The following is a 21,293-nucleotide window of genomic DNA, read 5'->3' as shown; positions in this document are numbered from 1 at the left end:
GCCCGATCGTGTAAGAGTTTAATCTGCACAAATCAACAACTGATGGATTGCAGGTCAGAGCCAGTCTATATTTGTGTATTTTCTCAACAGTTAGTTAAACTCTATACCATTGAGTAAACTAGTGACACTATCAGTAGAATTACCTTATGCTCCGGGGGGATGATAATATTCTCTGTCATAAAATGATCATGCGGCCTCCAAAGTAAACCAGAGACGCACGTAAGCCAGAGACGCACGTAAGCCAGAGACGCACGTAAGTCAGAGACGCACGTAAGCCAGAGACGCACGTAAACCAGAGACAGACGTAAACCAGAGACGCATGTAAGCCAGAGACGCACGTAAACCAGAGACAGACGTAAACCAGAGACGCACGTAAGCCAGAGACGCACGTAAACCAGAGACAAGTGAGTGGATGCTGGGCTTACATTTAATTCTAGCCCCAATCCAAGAGCAGTTAGTTCTTATGACTTATCCTTGCTCGATGCTCACCCTTATGAAGAGATCCCTGGAGAGATGGATACGTCAGCAAAGGATGGTGAAGACAGCAGATGGTGCCTGGCTATCAGCAAGAATAGTGTCTGCAGGGGATGTAGGTATGGATCGTGACACGAGCAGCACAAGCCCCCATGAAAATGATTTTTAAAATAGTGTCTGAGGTCTTGTCTTAGGACAAGCAACCATCTAAGTGAGGCATCAACTAAGTCCACATGGAAGGAACACACCTGCCTGTGTGGTCCAAGGATGATAAATAACAAAATCCCAATCTGAAGGAGGGAACAGTACCTGAGATTGTGAGCATTCAATATGCATAATGTTAGGGTGGACAGTGGGAACCCCAAATCCAATGGCAGGATCCCCACCTGGATTAAGCCTCCTGTGGGTCTCCTGGGATCACAGGCAAGGGAGGTGACTGACCTTGCTGACAGGTAGACACTATGGTGAACTCTATTGTGGCAGATGTAAGTGGGTTACAATGTAATAGCTGACCAGTGGAGAGGTCTGAGGGCCGGCCCCAGTCCCAAATACTAAGTGGACACCTGCCCCTCCCCCCAGAAGAATTTATTGCAAAGGACGTCATTGAATTTGCAGCCCTGGGAGAGGGACATATCTGATCAAAGCACCCAGGAGCAGATGAAGGGGGAGGAGGAGTGAGTGGAGCACATCCTGGCCCACCAGGCCGTGAGGATGATGATCCCAATTAGAGCAGCCTATCCACAGAGAGGACCACATGGCCAGCCCCACTATGAGACATGACGTCCCTCACTGACCCATGGCCCTGCAGGGGACAGCACCGGAGAAACAGTGTGGGAATTGCACCCGACCTGATCCCACCACACCGAGGCAAAGTACTGGGGGAGTGCAGCGGAACAGCAAGGGAATGGAGCGGCAAGGTCCCCAGGGAATGCAGAAGGTGGACTTTGGGGCCAGGGCGTGGTGCCCCAACAGACTGGACTGGAAAACACTCCTAAAGGCCAATAAACGATCCTTGAACTAACTACAAGCTTTTCTTTCTTGTTGTGTTTTGTTTTGTTCTTTGTCAGTGGCTTGTTGTTGTTTTGTTGTATATTGTTGCTTGGTTTTGCTCTGTCTTGTTTTGTGCATGTTATTATCTCCGCAGATCTGTCTAAATAAGATAGGCTGGATGAACAATCTGGAGGAGAAAACAATGAGACTGACAGTTCCAGGGGGACAAGGGATAGGGGAAAGTGGGAGGAAAGGAAATGGTGTTAACAAACCAAGGGACAAGGGAACAACAAGTGATCTAAATTGGTGGTGAGGGGGCAGTGGGAGGTCTGGTAGGGCATGATCAAGGGTAATGTAACCAAGATGAATTGCTGTAACCCAGGTGGGGACTGAGCATGATAGTGGGACAGGAGGAAAGTCAAGGGAAATAGAGGAAAGAGCTAGGAGGCAAAGGGCATTTGTAGAGGTCTGAATAAAGGTATGTACATATGTAAATATATTTATATATGAGGATGGGGAAATAGATCTATGTGCATATATTTATAGCTTTAGTATTAAGGTAGCAGAAGGACATTGGGCCTCCACTCAAGCACTCCCTCAATGCAAGAATACTTTCTTCTATTAAATTGTCATTCTATGATGCTCACCTTCCTGACACAACCGCTGAAGACAAAGCAGGTCAATAAGCAAATGTGGTGAAGACAGCTGATGGTGCCTGGCTATAAAAAGATATAGTGTCTGGGGTCTTAAAAACTTGAGGGTAAACAAGCGGCCATCTAGCTCAGAAGCAACAAAGCCCACATGGAAGAACACACCAGCCTGTGTGATCACGAGGTGCTGAAGGGATCAGTTATCAGGCATCAAAGAACAAAAAATCATATCATTGGTGCACACCTCCATGATACGATTGCTGAAGACAAATGGATGCATAAGCAAATGTGGCGAAGAAAGCTGATGGTGCCCAGCTATCAAAAGGTATAGCATCTGGGGTCTTAACGACTTGAAGGTAAACAAGCGACCATCTAGCTCAGAAGCAACAAAGCCCACATGGAAGAAGCACACCAGCCTATGCAAACACGAGGTGTTGAAGGGATCAGGTATAAGGCATCATCAGAACAAAAAAATCTTACCATAGTGAATGAGGGGGTGAGTGCAGAGTAGAGACCCAAAGCCCATTTTTTGAGGCCACTGGACATCCCCTTACAGAAGGATCTTGGGGAAGAGACGAGCCAGCCAGGGTGTAATGTAGCAACAGTGAAAAATACAACTTTCCTCTAGTTCCTAAATGCTTCCTCCCCCACCCCCTCCCATACACACACACTATCATGATCCCAATTCTACCTTACAAATCTGGCTAGACCAGAGGATGTACACTGGTACAGATAGGAACTGAAAACACAGGGAATCCAGGGCGGATGATCCCTTCAGGACCAGTGGTGTGAGGGGCAATACTGGGAGGGTAGAGGGAGAGTGGGTTGGAAAGAGGGAACTGATTACAAGTATGTACATGTGACCTCCTCCCTTGGAAATGGACAACAGAAAAGTGAGTGAAGGGAGACGTCGGACAGGGCAAGATATGACAAAATAATAATTTATAAATTATCAAGGCCTCATGAGGGAGGGGGAGCGGGGAGAGAGGGGGAAAATAAGGACCTGATGCCAGGGGCTTGGGTGGAGAGCAAATATTTTGAGAACGATGAGGAAAATGAAAGTACAGATGTGCTTTACACAATTGATGTATGTGTGGATTGCGATAAGAGTTGTATGAGCCCCTAATAAAACAATTAAATAAATAAATGAATAAATGTAATAGCTGGTCATTGGATCTCTGTTTTGACCCATTTTAAATCTGTTCTTGTTTTAATATTTCCTGTTTTGTTTTTTCTTGACAGAGGTTTTTTCCCACTGATTTATTTTAATATTGTTGTTGGTCTTTTCTTCCTTTAAAAAAACAATATTTATTGTTTTTGTATATTTTCTAGTATACTAAGCACAAGATAGACAAATAGAGACAGTCAAATGTTAGCTTTTCTGTCTGTTTTTCTGTATACGAAATTCACGATAGGGACATCTATAGCAGAGTACCTGGATCAGTGGTTCCCTGGGGGTACGGCAGGGGAGACTGAGGGGAAGTGGGGAGCTAATAACGATGAGGACAAGAATGAAGAAAACGTTCAACAATTGATTGTGGTGAGGATTGTACAGCTCTTCTTCAGGTGATTGAACTGCTGGATGGTGATTCTATGTGAATTATGTGTTTATAAATATGCGTTACTTTAAAAAAACGGAGCTACGGTCTGGGAAACCCAGCAGGGCACTTGCTCTGTCGGCGGGGTCGCCAGGAGTCAGGACGGATCCCCTTGATGGCAGCCAGTTGGGGCAGAGAGTCATGCCCAGGCCCGGCGGGGCGGTCGGCCTGCCTGGGGGAAAGGAGGGGGAAGACTGCCTTGGGTCCAGTCCCACGGTGCTGAGCTCGCCCACACAGGTCCTCCTGTGGGGTCCTCTCCCCAGCCCACCAGAGAGCTCTCCCTCCTATCCCTGCTCACCTCCTCCTCCGGGGAGGCCGGGCTGGCTCCTTGCACACTGCACCCCCTTCAGGTCTGAGGGGGAACCTTCTGTGCACCTGCCCCCACCCCTGCAGAACTGTCCTGGGATTTGACTGGACCGCTGGGAAAATGCTCTTGCCCCGAGCTCAGCTTCTGCCCCTTCCTCAGTGCCACCAGGACCAGTCAGTGTGGCCTGGGGTCAGAAACCAAAGAGCAGACCATGCGCACTCGGGGTTCCTCAGGCTGAGCGAACCAAAGGAAAAAAATCAGACCTCGGGAGGCAATTCTGGAAAAATACTACGGGCACAAAATTGAACAATGTTGGGAACATCAAATGAAGAGGGAAGGACTCCACAGTCAGGGTACCAAAAGGAACTGCATGTGGTCGAGAACCCATGGTACAGAGCAAAGTCCAAGCTACGCTGGTGAGACTGGAGCCAAGCTGAGATGTTTCATCCAAGGGCTGCGACACTGCACTCACGCACGCACGCACGCCAAGAACTTTGGAAGGCGACTAACCCGTCAACAGACTGGACAAGGTCCACAGCCAGGCCCGGTCCAAAGAAAGGGGTTCTTTAAAAAAAAAAAAAAGAAAGAAAGGGGTTCTAGAGAAGGCGGAAAGTAGGAAACAGCACCACCCGCGTCGCATGTAAGTGAAAAGATGCTGGGGTAGTTTTTAAAAATGGTTACAACACCGCCTCACTAGGGACCTGTCAGAACTTCACGCCAAACTCCGCAGAGAACGATGCAGAACTGTCCTACCCTCCAGTCGCTGCTGGCTGAAAGCAGACTGCCAGGAAGGTGCCCCCGGGTTTGGTCGACTACAAAAAGACATTCCGTCGTGTGGATCATAGCAGATGACGGAGAGTGTTGCGAACAATGTGCTCACTTGCACACAGCGAAGAGACAGGGGTCTGGATAGAAGGCGACACTGCGCGCTTCACCCTCAGGAAAGGCGCACGTCCAGATTGGATCCTCTCGCTGCGTGTATTCACCGTGTACGCTGAGCAGACATCCGGGAAACTGGACTCGATGAGGAAGGGCATTTAGTAACAAGCCGCGACGGCGGATGACAGATCGACCTTGCTGAAACCGCAGCGGCCTCGAAGCACGTGCTGACGACACGCACGACTAAGCCCCAGCAAACCAACAACAAAACACTCACAACTGGAGCGAGGAAGCCGCATTATCAGTGGAGGGAAGCCTGCAGCTGCCCTTGATTCCATTTTACTTGCATTCGCAATCAATGCCCATGGAAACACAGCCCAGAAACCAATGCACTGCGCCGGGCCACTCGGCGTACAGCAGATCTCTGCAGCGGTAAACAGCGAAGATGTCATGCGGACAAAGGCCGACCGTGCAATCCCCTCACACACACGCGCGCGCTGGACAGTGGGTTAGAGAGGGTTGATGCATTTGGATCACGATGCTTGGCACGGAACATGGACTGTCCCACAGACTGGCAAATGGACAAAGCTGCCCGTGAAGGTGTCTTAGATAGTAGGGCTGCCACAATGGAAAGACCACGGGCAGACGGCTTTCGCTAACAGAAATTTAGTCTCTCACTGTGTAGGTGGTGAGAAGTCTAAGTTTAGGACGCTGGCTCTGGGGGAAGGCGCTCTCTGTCTGCTAGTTCTGAGTAAAGTCCTTGTCACCAATCCTCCCAGGGGTCTAGGGGTTTCCCAGAGCAGGGACCCTGGGTCCAAAGGACAAGCTCTGCTCCCCTTTCTTCACTGTTGGTCATAATCGGTCCCTCTCACTCTCCTTATTTCTCTTCCTTTTCTCTCTGGATAGATAAAAGTGACACGGGCCTCACCCCAGAGAAACTCTCTTGACACTGGGTCAGGGCTGTGACCTGGGGAAGGTGTTGCTTCCCACTTTAACCTCTTATTAAATCAGATCAGATCCGTGTACCTTCTGGGGGTACATAACTGCCAAATCCCTGAGATCGGGGCCCAGCCAAGTTGACACCTATGTGGATGGGAACACCATCGGCAGGAGTACAGCCAGAGTGCTCCTTAGAAACAAAGATGACAAGACTTTGTCTTGCGTACTGTGGGCGCATTATCGGGAGAGCCCAGTCCCTGGAGAAGAACGTTAGGCTTGCAGAGTGGAGGATCAGCAAGCAATAAGACCCTCCATGAGGCAGTGTGACGGCCCACTCGTAGCAGTGACTGTTAAGATGATGCAGGGTCAGGCCGTGTGTCCTTCTGTCGCCCATAAGGTCACTCTAAATTGGAACCAAATCCACGACATCTCACAACGGGTATCAGTTTCCTTATCTGCCAAAGGCTTGTCACTCATGCGGCTGACAGCATCCCAGGCGAGCACAGAAAGGGACCCGGCCACAAGGGACAGCAAACCACCGGTGGATCCTGGTGGCATAAGGATTACTAGTCGAGCTGCTACCCACGGGCCAGCAGTTCGAAACCACCAGTCACAGGGAAAAGACGAGCCTTCCACTCGCATTGAGTTACTGCCTCGGACATCCACAGGGGCAGGTCTACCGTGTCCTAGAGGGTCACTCTGAGTTGGCATGGACTCGATGGCAGTGCGTTTGTGTTTGTCGCTTTCCAGCCCGCGGTGACTAGGGGACGGAATGGAGAGAAACTTGCCCGGATGTGTGGCATGGCCCTAAGGACACTGGTCCTCATTCACCTCCTGCCAGCAGCCGTTGTGCGACAAACCTTCTCTACGGGAAGCTGCTCTGGAGTATTTGATAGCAATTTCAGGGTTGTTAGCTGGGAGCTGGGGTTGGGGGAAAAAAACACTGTACTTCGTGGTGACTGGCCAGTAATAAAGTCCTCTTGCTGGAGAATAGGAGAGGGTGTGTGTGTGTGTGTGTGTGTGTGTGTGTGTGTGTGCACATGCACAGAGTGGGGGTTTGGGGGAAGCAAAGACCAGTAATAAAGTCCTCTTGCTGGAGAATAGGAGAGCGTGTGTGTGTGTGTGTGTGTGTGTGTGTGTGTGTGTGTGTGTGTACATGCACAGAGTGGGGGTTTGGGGGAAACAAAGACCAGGCTCCTTTTAGTCTCTTCCCTGCTGAGTCCTAGGGGGTAACTCCCTTCTGTGGCCTCACCCTTCTGTAAAAGTGAGGGGTGCAGAGCAGACTCAGTTTGGATGTGACTGGACCTGGGCCACGGCCAGCACAGCTGGGTGGGGCAGGGCAAGTGGCCAGAGTCCCTGGAAGCCAGATAGGAAGGTCACTGCAAACTCCGTTGACTCAGGACATGAAGACAAGTATTGGTGAAAAGACAGCTAAGCCCTCCCTCCACTCCCTTGTCGCTCAGGCCTCCGGGGCCCACGCCACACCCAAGACAGAAACTCAAGCTTTCTGTTTGAAGTGTTAGGGGAAAGGGTAGACCTTAAGCTGGTGGGCATGGGGTCACACAAGCAACTGGCATTTGGCTGTGGATGTTCGGTCTCATTGTCTCACTGGCCCTCAGGTGCCCCTCCCAGCCCCCCTCTCGCAGGCGAGGGTCTAAGGCAGCGGTTCTTAACCTGTGGGTCAAGACCCCTTTGGGGATCGAACAACCCTTTCACAGGGGTCACCCAATTCCTAACAGTAAGAAAATGACAGTTATGAAGTAGCAATGAAAATAATTTTATAGTTGGGGGTCACCACCACATGAGGAACTGTATGAAAGGGTCGCAGCATGAGGAAGGTGGAGAACTGATGGTGCCAGTAGAGGCCTGGCCGACTGGTGCTTCTGGTTGGACAGGAGTCCTGAGAGGTCTCCAAGAGAGCAGGAGGGTCAGCAGGCCATATGGAGACCAGGTGCTGATCCCTCAGGTGGCCACACCTCAAAGCCCGGACTTTGGCTGCCTGCGCTGGCAGGCAGGGCAGCCTGGGCTCAGCTGCCTGAGGACCTGCAGCAGCTTGTCCGTTCCCAGCCACGGCCATGGCCACAGCAGCCACCATGCACGGGAAGACTTGGGTGCTACGCCTGCTGCTGCTGCTGCTGCAGGGCCTGGGGCTCGGATCACAGGAGGCCCTGCCCCCACCCTGTGAGAGGTAGGAGTGGGGGGTAGCGGGGGAAGGTCTGGGTCCAGAAGGCTGGGAGTCAATCCCAGGCTCTGGGAGTCAGCCATTCGGAAAAATGGGAAGAGATTCGGGGTTTGTGTGGAGTGGGCTCAGGGCTGGGAAAAGATGCTGGGCAGAGCCGGCCCCACCTGCCCTGCCAGCTGCTCTCTGGACAGAGCAGGGCTATACTCAGGATCATTCTAGAAGGCTTTCTGTCTGATTCCCTTAGTCCGGGAGCGAGAAAGGGCTAAGGGCCACCTGACAAGGATACTCCGGACTGTGGTTGCTGGGGCACTCCCGGGACACCAGGCACAATGTACTCCACCAGCTTCCTGGGAGGCCGCCCTGACCAGTTCTGAGCCCCGACCTTCACGAACCCTCCATTGGACAAGAAAACAGTACAAGAGAAATAGCGATATTTTAAAAAGAAGAGGAAGCAAATAAACCCCACAAAATCCAAACCCCAAACTGCCCAATTGATTCCAACTCAGAGTGGTCCTGTGGGGTTTCCCGGGCTACATACAGGTCTGCGCAGGAGCAGACAGCCTCTGTGTGCTCCAGCGGAATGGCTGGTGGGTTTCCTTCCATCACTGCCCTTGTGGTGTGAGCCCACGGAGACAGCAATGTGAGGACCCGGGGGCCACCGTTCAGGGGCCAGGAAGGCAGGCAGTGTGGCTGGGACCAGAATGGGGCGGGGCCGTGGAGCCTGGTAAGTGGAGGCTGGTGGTGGAGAAGGCAGGGTCCCGGGCCGGGGTGGGGGTGGTATGTTGAAGGCTGCTGCTACTGCACTGTGGCCGATGAGGGGAGGGGCTGCCTCTGGAATGATGGAGAGGTTCCTCCTGAGCAATTGGCCTGGACGTCCTTGTCAAGAGAGCTGTGTAATCAGTCTTGCCTGGCCTTCTATGGTTTGCTGAGTGTGTGAGAGGATCTCGCAGCTCTCTAGGCCCTGTGATCTCTGGGCCCCCGTTTCCAGCCGCACACTGGACTCACTCCCTTGCCCAGTGCCCAGGAGACACACCCTGACCAGTCTGCCCAGGCTCTGGCCCTCTCTTTCCCTATGCCCCCCATGACGCTGTCTCTGATGGTCCCCGCAGCCAGATTTACTGCCATGGGCAGCTCCTGCACCAAGTTCAGATGGCCAAACTCTTCCAGGATGATAAGCAGTTTGTGGACATGCCACTGTCCGTGGCTCCAGGTAAGGAGTGGGGCCACCTGCTCCTGCAACTTCCACCTGAAGATGTCAGGGGGCAACGCCAAGCAGAGACCCCTCTGGCTCTGGCTCAGCGAGCGGGTTGTGGGCTGACACCCCCACCCCCACCTCCCCACTGCCTTCCAGAACAAGTCCTGAGCAACTTCCAGGACCTGAGGAGGGCACACAACAGCAGCATCCCCCGGCAGCTACTGCAGGACTTTGTTAACAGCCACTTCCGGGACAGGTCTCAGGAGCTGGACCCCTGGACCCCTGCAGACTGGAAAGACAGGTAAGGCCTGGGCAGGGAACAGGAGAGGGGGATGGGGGGTGGAGGGGGGCAGGTCTGCCTCCTGAGTCCTGTGGGACCCACCCTTTTGTAGCCCTCAGTTCTTGAAGAATATCTCGGACGCTAAGCTGCGGGCCTGGGCCGGGGAGCTGCACCAGCTCTGGAAGAAGCTGGGAAAGAAGGTGCTGGAGTCAGGGCTGTCCCAGACCTGGGCGTAGGGGCCCTGGATGGGGGCGTGCTCAGCGGGTCCCCCCCAGGCTCACAGCAGACCCTGGAGCGCAGATGGGCCTCCTTTCCTGAGGAAAGAACCTCCACCCCCACCCAGACTGCTGCCCAGAATCTCTCTAGAAAGATTTCTGAGCAGTGCTGCTAACTGCCCACTCCGCCTGGAAGCCCTCCTTCCCCAGGCTGCCGGGGCAGACCGCGCCTGTCCCTGACCACGGCTGTCCAGAGCTCCTGGGGGGACTTTCTCTCATGCTACAGTTGCACTGACCACTGCACGTGGCACGGCTGCTACGTCCTTGATGCTCAGCCAGGCCAGCGGTTTGCCCAAGGCTGCACAGCGAGTGGATCCCATGGCCTTCCTCCACTTGGCCCTGATGCCCTGGTGCAGGCTAGCAGGGTGGCACTAGGTGCCCCTTCCTTCCTTCACTGAGGGCGCTTGTCTTGGCAGTCCTGAGGGACAGCCTAGGGCCGGCTCCTGGCTCCCTTTAAATAACTGAAATCAGATGACACCCCCCAACACACACACACGTCACCCCTGCTCCACACAAACACACAGGGGATGAACAAGACCCTCCCTGGTGGGGATCCACAGAATCCGCCCCCCCCCCCCACCACATCGAGGCTCGGCTCCCACCTCCGCTGCCCTTCACAGCTAAGGCAGAGAGTTGGGAGGGGTTGCCCTGGGCTTGGCTGATGGTGACAGCAGAGAAGTGGGGAGCCGCAGGAGCCAGGAGGGAACGGCCCCCCTCCTCCGCTCTCCTGGATCCAGACAGCTGCTGTGTACCAAGTCCCAGTCCAAGGAGCAGTGGAGAGCGATCCGCCCCTTCCTGTCGTGGTCAACAATCCCCCTTCAGATTCTAGAGTCCGGCAGGGGGGAGGTGGGGCGGACAGTGCTGACCAGAAAGCAAAGCCTGTCTCCCCGCTCCGCAGATGAAGCCCGAGGTCTCCAGCCACCCGGACTGGTTCTCTCTGATATACTCCAAACACCCCTTTGTGGTGCCCGGCGGCCGATTCTTGGAGTTCTACTACTGGTGGGTGTGGCCGGGGGGCGGGGGTGGGAAGGGCTCCGGCTACAGGGCCAGCGGGACAGGGAGCCAAGGACCTGGGGTGTCCTGAGCAAGGTAGCTCAGGGGGCCTGAGCTGTCCCTTCCCTCAGGGACTCCTACTGGGTGATGGAGGGCCTGCTCCTCTCGGAGATGCCCGGGACGGTGAAGGGCATGCTGCAGAACTTCCTGGACCTGGTGAACACGTGAGCAGGAGAGAAGCAGGCATCGGGCTGGGGGCTGGCCTCCGCTCCGGCCACGGCCAACAGCATCTCAGCAAGCCTTCCTCTTGGCAGCTACGGCCACATCCCCAATGGCGGGCGCGTGTACTACCTGCAGCGGAGCCAGCCCCCGCTCCTGACCCTCATGATGGACCGCTACCTGACCCATACCAACGACATCGCCTTCCTGAGGTGCGTCCCGCCCCCCGGGCCCCAGTTCCACCAGCCCAGGGGCAGGGGTAGCAGAGCTTCGTGGGCTCTCCCAGGACTGGGGGGCCTGGACTAAGGAGGTGTCTGCTCTCCAGAGAGAACATTGAAACCCTGGCCTTGGAATTGAACTTCTGGGCGGAGAAGAGGAGCATCAACGTGAGTGTCGGGGGCAAGAGTCACACCCTGAATCGCTACTACGTTCCTTACGGGGGTCCCAGGTGAGAAGGCGCTGGCCCCTCAATCCCGTGTCTGCCCCCCGAGCGGAGGGAGGTGGTTTAGTCGGAGCTGGAGTGAGGATAGAGACTGGCCACTCAGAGGCTGCGAGGCCAGGAGACGGGGGTCAGGATGCTCCAGACTCCAGTGCTCACCCCTCCTCGCCAGGCCAGAGTCCTACAGCAAAGATGCAGAGCTGGCAGACACCGTGCCGGAAGGTGAGCGGTCACAGGGCGCGGGCATCTCCTGACAGCGGAGGCCGGGCCCAGCTGCCAGCACTGGTGGGCGCCTGCTCTGTGTCCACAGGTGCCCGGGAGGCTCTGTGGGCCGAACTGAAGGCAGGGGCCGAGTCGGGCTGGGACTTCTCTTCCCGCTGGCTCTCCAGCGGCCAGCTCAGCAGCATCCGGACAAGCAAGCTGGTGCCTGTGGACCTCAACAGCTTCCTGTGCCAGGCAGAGGGGCTGCTGGGCAACTTCTACTCCAGGCTGGGTGAGCCCCCCCCCCACCTGGGACACTGAACCGGAGGTGGAACCTTGGGGTGAACAGCTTCTCAGCGTGCTCAAACCTAGCCCACCTTTCCCTTCCCCCGGGGCCTCTCAAGCCTCTCGGGCAAGTGACAGACATCCTCCACACACATCCGGGCTCCCCTCGCCCCTACAGTGTCTGGAGACCAGACGCCCAGAGGCTCCGCCCAGGAAGAGACCAGTGCAGACGCTGGAAGTGTGGCTGCCATGTGCTCAGGAAATCCCAGGGGCTGTGATGCCTGGTGGCGTGGTGGTGATGCTGGACTGAAATCTGCAAGGTCCACAGTTTGAAACCACCAGCCACTCCTAGGGAAACAGACAGGGCTTTCTACACCTGTCAAGAGTGACCGTCTCAGAAACCCACGGGGGCAGTTTGACCCTGTCCGGCTCGCTCACTGTGAGTCAGCATCGACTCGATGGCAGGGAGTTCTCCTTTTTAAAATCTCTGGTGGCACAGTGGTGAAGTGCTCCGCACCTGAGGGTGAGATGGATGGTGCAGGCAGTCAGCTCACGCAGAGGCAGCTGGGAAATCTGGGGCAGCCCCCCACCTGTGCCGCAATGTGGCTGCCTTAGGATAGCAGTGGCTGGAAGTAGCAGCCCCAGAGAGGCATGCTGCGGCCCGGGGGAAGACTGCTCAGCCCTGGGGAGGAGCCCAGAGCAGGAGGCCAGAGTAGACCCCTTCCAGGGACCAGCCAAGGGCTAAGACCCTGGTTGCTGGGGTCTGACAGCCCCACCCCTCCAGGGAATGAGGCCCAAGCTGCCAAGTACAGAACCCTGAGAGCACAGCGCCTGGCCGCCCTGGAGGCCGTGCTGTGGGACTCGGAGAAGGGCGCCTGGTTCGACCACGACCTGGAGAGTGGAAGGAAGAACAGCAAATTTTACCCCTCCAACCTCACTCCCCTCTGGGCTGGCTGCTTCTCCGACCCGGCTGTTGTGGACAAGGCTCTGAAATATCTGGAGGTGAAGGGGCCACCAAGGGTGGGGACTGGGACGTAGAGGTGGAATGGCCTGTGCCCTCTGACCCTGGGCAGCGGGGCCTCCCTCCAGGAATCACAGCCAGCCACCCCTCCTGCGCTGGTGGGGGCGCTGGTGCCTAGCATGCAGGTCCCACTGCAGTCATCAGGGGGCAGCTGTGAGCCAAGACGAGAAGGGCCTGAAAGGGGACACCTGGCTCCTCATCCAGCCCAACCAGACATGGCACTGTCTGGAACCTTCTAGGACACCCAGATCCTGATCTTCAAGCACGGGATCCCGACCTCTCTGCAGAACTCAGGCCAGCAGTGGGACTTTCCCAATGCCTGGGCCCCACTGCAGGACCTGGTCATCAGAGGTAGGGAGGCAGGGGGCAGGGGTGGAGACTGCATGCTGGGGCCTTGTCCCCTGGCTGTAGAGTGAGCGGGTCTCCTCCCGGCTGCCAGGAGGCATGCCCACAGCACTTGGGGTCCATGTATGCCTCTCTCGATCCTCCAAGCTGGCAGGCTCCCACGGGGCTGGCACCGAGGTCCTCTGTTGTTTGCCACTGGTCTCAGCGCTGGTCCCAGGAAGTGGGGGTGGGGCTGTCTAGGGGCTTCTTTCCCTCCTCTGCTCCCCTGGGGGGCGGTGGGGGTGGGCGGGTCCTGGAGATTCAAGGTTCACCTGGGCTGGGGATCTAGGTCTGGCCAAGTCGTCCTCGCCCAGGGCCCAGGAAGTGGCTTTCCAGCTGGCCCAGAACTGGATTCGCACCAACTTCGACGTCTACTCCAAAACATCAGCCATGTACGAGAAGGTGAGTGCTCCACCCAAGCCCCCAGCAACAGGCGGCACACGCAGAGCCCACGCCAGCAAGCCAAGGATGGTGGCGGCCCCCAGTGGTCACTCTGGGGCACTGCAGGAGCCAGAGCTACAGCCCAGCCGGCTTCTTTGGACAGGACCCCCATTCCTTGCCACCCTTTCCCTATTAGACTGGGGCAGGGCGTCTGCCTGACTTGTAGCCCTCCCCCTTGCTCCCTAGTACGACGTCAACAGTGGTGGACAACCAGGAGGCGGGGGCGAGTATGAAGTCCAGGTGAGGATCCAGGGATCTGAGTCCATTTCCTGCGCCCTCCCCTTCAGGCAGGTCCCTGGGCTGGGCTGGGCAGGGCAGGTCAGGCCCTGGGTACATCCCACCCCCAGGAGGCCAAGGCCGCCAGGCATGTTTCCGCCTTCTACAGGAGGGGTTTGGCTGGACAAACGGAGTAGTTCTGATGCTCCTGGACCGCTATGGCAACCGGCTGACCTCGGGGGCCTGGCTAGCTCTCTGGGAATCCCACTGCCTGGCAGTCGCCCTCCTGCCCCACCTCCTGCTATGGTGGTGGTGACGTGCTCACTTGTCATCGGGCACCAGCACTCAAGCCCAGTAAACTTCTGCTTGAGCCTCTACCTGCTCCTGCCTCTTCTCTTGCCCCTTTAGATCTATGCACCTGAGGTCAAGGGTCATTAGGGTAGAAACACAGCAAGAACCCCCCCCACCTCACACCCTACACAACTGTGGCTCTAGTCACTCATGTACTCCAAATGTTTTATTGTTCTGCTGAAATGCTTACAAATACTGAAACCCCCCAACCCAGGCCTAGACAGCCACGGGCCCTGGTGCTGGGGAAGGGGGAGAGAAGGGGGTTAGTGTTAAGGCGTGCAGGGCAGCTCGCTGGCCGGCTATCCCTTCCCATCACCTTCCTGGGCGGAAGGGAGGGTGGGCCAGAGCGCCGACCCCTGTCTTCACTCCTCTCTGGAGCAGGCTTCCCCGTGGGGAGCCACTGGGCAGCAGCTCAGCCCTGTGCAGGAGCAAGGAGGGCCTTCCGGCGTTCCCTCGCTCACTCTCCCTCTGACCCTGAGCAAGGCACGAGCGGGAGTGGGCGGAGAGGGGCCCTGAGACAGGCAAGAGCCCGGGGAAGGGGCCAAGGGGACTGGCTGGAGAGATGGTGGCACAGACCCTTGGGCTGAAGTGGATGCCAAGCCCCAACGCCAAGGCAACATGTAACCATGGTGATGGAGCCATCGCTATGGGGACCACGGGGCTGTGTCCACAACTAGGGATGGGGCTGAGAGCTCAAGGCTGACGAGCTGCTTTCTCTGACCCTTGAGTTAAAAAAAGGTGGGTGAAGGATGGGGTGGGGGTGGGGGCTAGGAACACTGCGCATGAGCTGTTCCCACTCTGGATGTGGCTGTCAGCTTCCGAGCCACCTGCACAGCAAGGAGCTGAAGCAGGTGGGGATCTTTGGCGGAATCAGACCAGTTTGTCCCTTAAAGAGGCAGGGCCAGCTCTGAGCGGGAGGTCCTCTCTGGGGTGCCTAGCCTCACCATGGTTACCACAGGGTCAAGGAGGCAGGAGAGGCCCCTCCCCACCTATCATCTCTGGGCTGGTTCTCGCGGGGCTGCAGCCCGGGACCCCTGAATGGAGCTTCCCACCACACAGCACAAGTCTCGGAACCCTGGTTTCACTTCCCCTTTCAGGCCAGGGCCCACTGTGTGACCACCTTAAGAGCTGGCAGAGCAGCAGGTGGCAGGGCATGGGTGCCAGGTCCAGCCCAAGGGTCCAGGGAGGCCTGTGGCAGTCAGTTCATGAACTGGGTGTAGCCTTCAGCCCCGGTGACGATGACATCCATCCAGATGCGCATGGCCTCTGCAGAGGGGGCCACCATGTAGTACAGCCGGTCGTGGGTCTTCACGCAGAAGGTGAGGGCTGGGTTTGGGCTCTGCCGAGGGTGGGGGGAGGACAGGGTCTGAGAGGGCAGACACCTGCCATCTTCCACCCACCATACCTCACTCCCAGGAAGCCTGGAGCTCAGGCTGAGACCCCGGCAGCCCACATAGGCCCAGGTTGAGTGTACCCTAAGAGAACCAGACCCCAAGTGCTGAGTCATCGAGGGTGCTGCACCCGGAGGAGTGGTGACCAGGGCTGGGGGGCATCAGGTGGGTGGGCTGGAGGGTGCCTTCTCAGTCCCACTACCCAGTCCACTCCACAGATCTAATCTCTGAGGACCATTGACCCCAGACCCACCTGCTGCCGGTCCCCACGGGACATGAACCAGGCTGGGTCCGGGGGCTGCCTGCTCCCACCCTGCCCACACCTCCCACTTCCTTGAGGCCTCGGTCCGGGGAGGAGGGTGGTTTGAGGGGAGAGTCAAGGGTCAGGAGCTAGTAGAGCCCTGGAGGCATTAATGTGAGGTAGTTCTGGTTATGGAGGGGGGTACCTCAGTCACCACAGTGAAGCTGAAAAGCCTTTTCTGGGGGAGGGCACAAGGAGAGACGAAGAGACCATTTTAGAGAGGACAAGGAATGAGCTTTGAAGCAGAAATGAATGCTGCAGGACTTTGCTCAGGGCCCATGCCTCCCTCCTCCCCCGAGCTTCCCCTGCCCCACCCTTGGCAGCCCTGACCTTGGCTGCACTGCGCAGGTGGTCGTAGTAGACCTCCTCGATGGCCTGGAAGTAGATGACGCCCTTCAGCTTCGTCTCGTGCTTGTCTGCCAAGGAAGAGGGGAGGGCTGATGAGCCACCCACGGCAAGGCCCACAGGCCTCTGCTTCCCCATCAGGAAAGGGGTGATGGGGCCAGCTCCCCGGGACTCCAGAGACCAAGCACGCAGCCCTGAAGCCACCGATGATGCTCAGCCACACTCGTAACCACGCACAAACCCCAAACCAAACTCGGGGCCCTGAGTCGATGCCGACTCAGTGACCCTACAGGACCCGGTGGGGACTGAGGCTGTGACTGTCCGGGGTAGGTAGCCCCTCTGCTAAGCCTCCACAGCCTACCAGCAGACCACCAAATCCAAACCGACGGCCACCGCATAGATCCTGCCTTGCGGTGAGGAGCCCTGGTGGTGACAGGTGAGCAGCTGAAACCGCCGCCAGCTGTTCAGAGCAAGAAAGATGAGGCAGGGGGTGGGGTGGGGGGGTGTTAACTCTTGTGCAGAGACTTCTGGCCACACTTACCTGTGACTCTAGTATTGCAAAAGGAAGAGCGACAAGCCTGGGAGTGGATTGGGGAGGAGAGGAGGGGAGCAAAGCAGAACTGGAGGGCGAGGTGACAGACAGTTTGGGGTGGGGCCACAGGGCCCTGGCCGTCAGGTGCCCCACTTACAGTGGGCTGGAGCATTCGCTGCTCAGGTCTGAAGGCAAGAAGCCAGTCCCGCCCCAGGTGCCCTTCCTCTGCCTTCCCTGTCTTATAGCAACCTAGAACCTTGCTCCTCTACCTGCTGAACCCTCCTGGCTGGCCAGCACCCTCCTCCCCATTTGCCCATCCCCCACCGTGCCCATGGGGAGCTCCCCAAAGCTAGCATGCTGCTCACAAACACACACACACATCTGCTCCCTTGGCCTGACAAAGACCCACACTGGTGCCAACGCTGCCCTCCCCAGCACCAACTGTGCGTTCTATTGGACCAGGCATAACAACACGCTTGGCACCAAACTCCTAAGTTACCTTCAAAACCCGCTGCAAATATTACCACTGTGGGGAACGGTGGTTCACTCTGGTGCACCAACAGCACAGGACTCCTGTACCCACTGGTCGGTCTATCCCCCGAAGCACAGAGTGCGCGCTGCTGAAGGGCTGAGTCCCAGGGACTGTGAGTCGAATATAAGCTCGGACCCTTCTCCTCAAGCACTCCCCCCATGGTGTGGACTCTGGCTCACAGCGACCCCACAGGACAGGGTGGAACAGCCCTAATGGGAGTTGGAACCTTGTCTTCCTCCCAAGGAGCCGCTGGCTGTTTCGTACCGCAGACCTTGGGGGTTAGCAGCTCAATGCGTAACCTATGATGTCACCAAGGCTCCTTGACCAGGGAGGCCAACGCAGGCGACCTCCGGTGGCGCTGTCAGCACGTGGGGTTGCAGGCTGTCGTGACGAGTGGGTGGGGAACACTCTCAAAGGGGTCCACATGGGCACTAGCCCTTCCACGGCCACCACGCTCTGGGCTGCCGCCACTGGCAGGCTGGAGTTCAGGGTGGGGCGGGGGAGGCAGGAAACCCTCCTGAGGAGGTGGGGTCAGTCAGCAGAGGCTTCACAGGCAGGCCCTGGAGGCAGTAGGAGGGTTCTGTAAGGGCAGCAGGTGGGTGGGTCGAGGCAGGAGGTACAGCAGAGCCCAGGCTCTGATCCAGCTGCAGGTCTGACCCCAACACCTGCCCTGTGTATGGACCAGGACCAGTCTGTGCCAGCCAACACAGGCATTCCGCATGCCGGGGCCGGGCCCCCATAGCTGCCTCCTTCCCTGAAAATAGTAGCACTCTCCTGGCTCTGCTTCCTCCCCGCCCACCACCCACCCCGCCTCCTGCCATCTGGCACCAGCCGAGCACAGCGGGAACCCTTCTCTTGCCAAGCTCATCCCTGAATCTGACCCATGGCCCTTTGGGTCCACACCACTCTTGGCCATTTGGGGCCGTGGCCCCCTGCTGAGGAACGCCTGCTGTTCGGGCCGGCTTCCATCCACGTCTTACAGGAAGGCCACGTCTGCCCACCACCTGGCATCTGCTGAGGCTCAGTGCCCGCTGGCTGGCTTCCCACACCCGGCCCCATCACCTCCCCACTCCACCACAGCAGGCCTGACCCACGCATGGGGCACATGCCCCTCTCCCCCTTCTCTGCTCCCGAGCCTGAGCGCCTCGATTCTGTCAGCTCTGCCTCTTCGGAGCTGTGAGACCTTGGGCACTACCCTCTGGGTGCCTGTGGACCCATTCGTCAATGGGCATGAAGGCAGGGCTACGACGAAGCTGGAGGAGAGGTGTGACAGAGGGGTTGGCGGGGCACCCAGCCCACACGCTGCTCAACACACAGGCTTTCACTGCCCTCATTGTGGTTCCAACAGACTCCATGTCACTCTGTCCCCAGCCCTGACGAGAGTCACCTCTGTGCCGGAAACAGAGCTCCGTGCCCCAGGCACTGAAGACCTGCCCTCCCCCTCCAGGGAGGCACCGAGCACGCCAGCTCGTCCCTTCCCTCTGGACATCTGCTAGCACCGCACGTCTCCGCTTTGGCTTGGACGGGACCTGGCAGTCCAGTCTCGCCAGCAGGTGAGGGAAGATATGCCATGCATGCCACTGCTCGCTGGGCACCGAATGCTCACACAGACCTGGAAGGGCCCTTTCCTCTGCCACTGTGACCTGCAGTGTCCCGGAAAGGCGTACTCAGCCTGTGACATGGGCAAGTGAGGAAGAAAGCGCTGGGGTTGGAAGCCCCCGGGGTTGTCACAGCAGCGCATGTGCCTGTCCTGGCTACAGGGTGAGGGCGCACCTGTCCAGGCTCCTGGTGGGCAGGTCTGCAGGAAGTTCCAGGGGAGGGGAATGGAGGTAGCAACCAAGCTAGAGGCTGGAGTGGACAGAGCAGAGGGCAGATGGGCCAGTGGGCATGTCCTCTGTGCTGTCCTGACTGCTCAACTGCCGTCTGAGGACTTCTGAGAGAACCTTCCAGACAACCTGGACCACAAGGGCCCCATGGGCTACAATGCCAGGTGTCCCCTGCCCACATTCACTGTCCTTGGTCACTGTCTGCCATCTGGTGCAAGGGGCAGAGCCGTGATCCTTTTGCCTCTCCCCACAGCCTGAACACCGCCGGGCGCTGACGAGATGCTCAAGGGTATGCTGAATGGATGGATGGATAAATACATGGATGAATGAATGCATGGATGGAGAGATGGGTGGATGTATAGAAGGACGGATGGATGCATGTATGAATGAATGAATACATGAAGGGATGCACAGATGGATGCATGGATGGATGAATGAATGCATGGATGGAGAGATGGGTGGATGCATGGATGGATGTATGGATGGATGCATGGATGAATGAATGAATGAATGAATACATGGATGGATGCATAGATGGATGGGTGGATGAATGCATGTATGGATGGATGCATGGATACAAGGATGGATGCATGGATGATGAATATATGGATGATGCATGGATAGATGGATACATGGATGAATGAATGAATACATGGATAGATGGGTGGATGGATGCATGCATGTATGGCATGGGTGCGTGGGTGGATGGATGGATGGATAAATGGTGGTGAACTGGATATACTTGGTACATTTTACATGGAGGGAGGACAAGGCCTAGCCCAAGCCCCTAGTCCCCAACTTGGAAGCCTGGCTTCCTTTCAGAGCCACAGGGGACAGTCAAGAGCTATTCTGGTGACAGAGCCCAGGCGTGCCAGCTCTGCTGGGCCCCCAGGATGGTCTCGTCAAAACTCACCCACATAATAGGAGAGGGTGCGCTTGATCCGGTCAAAGACAAACCAGCGCTTCTTCCAGGACTTAATCTTGCCCCCCATCTTGACCAAGTAGCCGCGGCAGACCTGGCGGGAAAGGGGCGGTAAGAAGAGTCCAGACGTACAGCCCCCAGAGCAGCCCCAACACGTGCTGTCACTATGCCCTGCAGCCAGAGGGGGTCCCCAACACCTCCTTGGGCCAGTATCCCAGGTCCTGGAGCAGGAACCTCTGGGTTGAGGCAGGTATTGAGGCCACCAGTCTGAGGGCCCAGGAGGGACCTCTGACCACAGGGCCTTCTGGCCTCCCCCGGGGCTGGCCCACTTGTACCTTGCTGCTAAGTACCACGTGCAGGCAGGTGTCCACCCCATGGCCTGAGGACTCGATGTGGGTCTTCAGGTCAAAGTCCTCCTTCCGGATTGGTAGGTATCTGGTCAGAGGTCGTGCCTGGGAGCCAGAGAGCAAGATCAGAAGGTTCTCCTTTCTCCCCTCATGCCAAGCCCACCAGTTTCTCTTCTGAACCCCGTCACCTCCCCAACCCCTTGGTTTCACCAAGATGTGGGGCTCTGCCTGCTCCAAGGCAGGTAAGGTGGTTCCCCTTGGCCTCGCTCCACTGCCCGAGTCCACCTACATCCAAGACAGAGCCCTGCTTCCCCTCCCCTTCCGCTGAGAGAATGAAACAGGAAGCCAGGCTGTTCTCAAATGGCGATCCCAGAAAGAAAGCTGATCTCTGACGTCCTTTGAAATTTCAGGTCCCATTTGGACCTCTGTTTCCTTACAGGCAAAATGATGGGTCTGAACTAGACAATCACTGAGTTCTATTCCATCTAGAACATTCTGACACCAAACAGAAATTGCGGCCTGTTGTGTCCCCACCCTGCTGCTCCACCTTCCTTCCCAGGAGGAGCCCTGGTGGCATCATGGTTACGAGTTGGGCTGACCCTAAAGTCGGCAGTTTAAAGCCACCAACTGCTACTCAAGAGAAAGAGGAGGCTTCCTATGCCCGTAAAGAATGACAATCCTAAAAACCCACAGGGCCAGTTCGGCCCTGCCCGATGGGCTGCGGTTAGCCGGCACCGCCTGGACAGCAGTGTCTGTGGTTTGGTTTGGTGCCCTTCCC

The 21,293-nt window shown here is 57.0% G+C and overlaps 2 protein-coding genes across 8 annotated transcripts in view; one reads left to right on the top strand and one right to left on the bottom strand.

The window, feature by feature from the left end:
- The first annotated feature begins 7,930 nt into the window (after positions 1 to 7,930).
- TREH (trehalase) lies at positions 7,931 to 14,307 on the top strand. Of its 2 annotated transcripts, XM_075548785.1 has the most exons (15): positions 7,931 to 8,025; positions 9,129 to 9,229; positions 9,371 to 9,515; positions 9,607 to 9,694; positions 10,668 to 10,768; positions 10,894 to 10,986; positions 11,077 to 11,193; positions 11,307 to 11,429; positions 11,593 to 11,642; positions 11,731 to 11,913; positions 12,691 to 12,908; positions 13,167 to 13,278; positions 13,601 to 13,713; positions 13,939 to 13,992; positions 14,138 to 14,307. In XM_075548785.1, exons 1-15 carry the CDS (start codon positions 7,931 to 7,933, stop codon positions 14,282 to 14,284), a joined length of 1,740 nt encoding a protein of 579 aa, XP_075404900.1. In that variant the 3' UTR covers positions 14,285 to 14,307. The 2 variants fall into 2 exon arrangements, with proteins under 2 accessions (XP_075404900.1, XP_075404901.1); XM_075548786.1 differs by lacking the exon at positions 10,894 to 10,986.
- Positions 14,308 to 14,470: 163 nt separating this feature from the next.
- PHLDB1 (pleckstrin homology like domain family B member 1) overlaps positions 14,471 to 21,293 on the bottom strand; it is a 49,581-nt gene continuing 42,758 nt past the window's right edge. For all 6 annotated transcript variants that reach the window (XM_075546675.1, XM_075546673.1, XM_075546674.1 and 3 more), the window contains 4 exons: positions 20,504 to 20,620; positions 20,160 to 20,262; positions 16,342 to 16,427; positions 14,471 to 15,658 (listed from right to left, as the gene is read on the bottom strand). In XM_075546675.1, coding sequence (XP_075402790.1) covers positions 15,518 to 15,658; positions 16,342 to 16,427; positions 20,160 to 20,262; positions 20,504 to 20,620 — 447 coding nt within the window. In that variant the 3' untranslated portion in view covers positions 14,471 to 15,517. The remainder of the gene's footprint in view (positions 15,659 to 16,341; positions 16,428 to 20,159; positions 20,263 to 20,503; positions 20,621 to 21,293) is intronic.

The sequence above is a fragment of the Tenrec ecaudatus genome, chromosome 4, assembly GCF_050624435.1.
Source record: "Tenrec ecaudatus isolate mTenEca1 chromosome 4, mTenEca1.hap1, whole genome shotgun sequence".
In the NCBI taxonomy this organism is placed as follows: Eukaryota; Metazoa; Chordata; class Mammalia; order Afrosoricida; family Tenrecidae; genus Tenrec; species Tenrec ecaudatus.
This window is presented reverse-complemented; position numbering and strand designations above follow the sequence as displayed.

Coding starts and splice junctions, on each gene's coding strand:
- TREH (XM_075548785.1), top strand. CDS start 7,931: ATGCACGGGAAGACTTGGGTGCTACGCCTGCTGCTGCTGCTGCTGCAG. Junction 9,695..10,667: donor GGAAGAAGCTGGGAAAGAAG/GTGCTGGAGTCA, acceptor CCCGCTCCGCAG/ATGAAGCCCGAGGTCTCCAG. Junction 11,643..11,730: donor GGCAGACACCGTGCCGGAAG/GTGAGCGGTCAC, acceptor CTGTGTCCACAG/GTGCCCGGGAGGCTCTGTGG.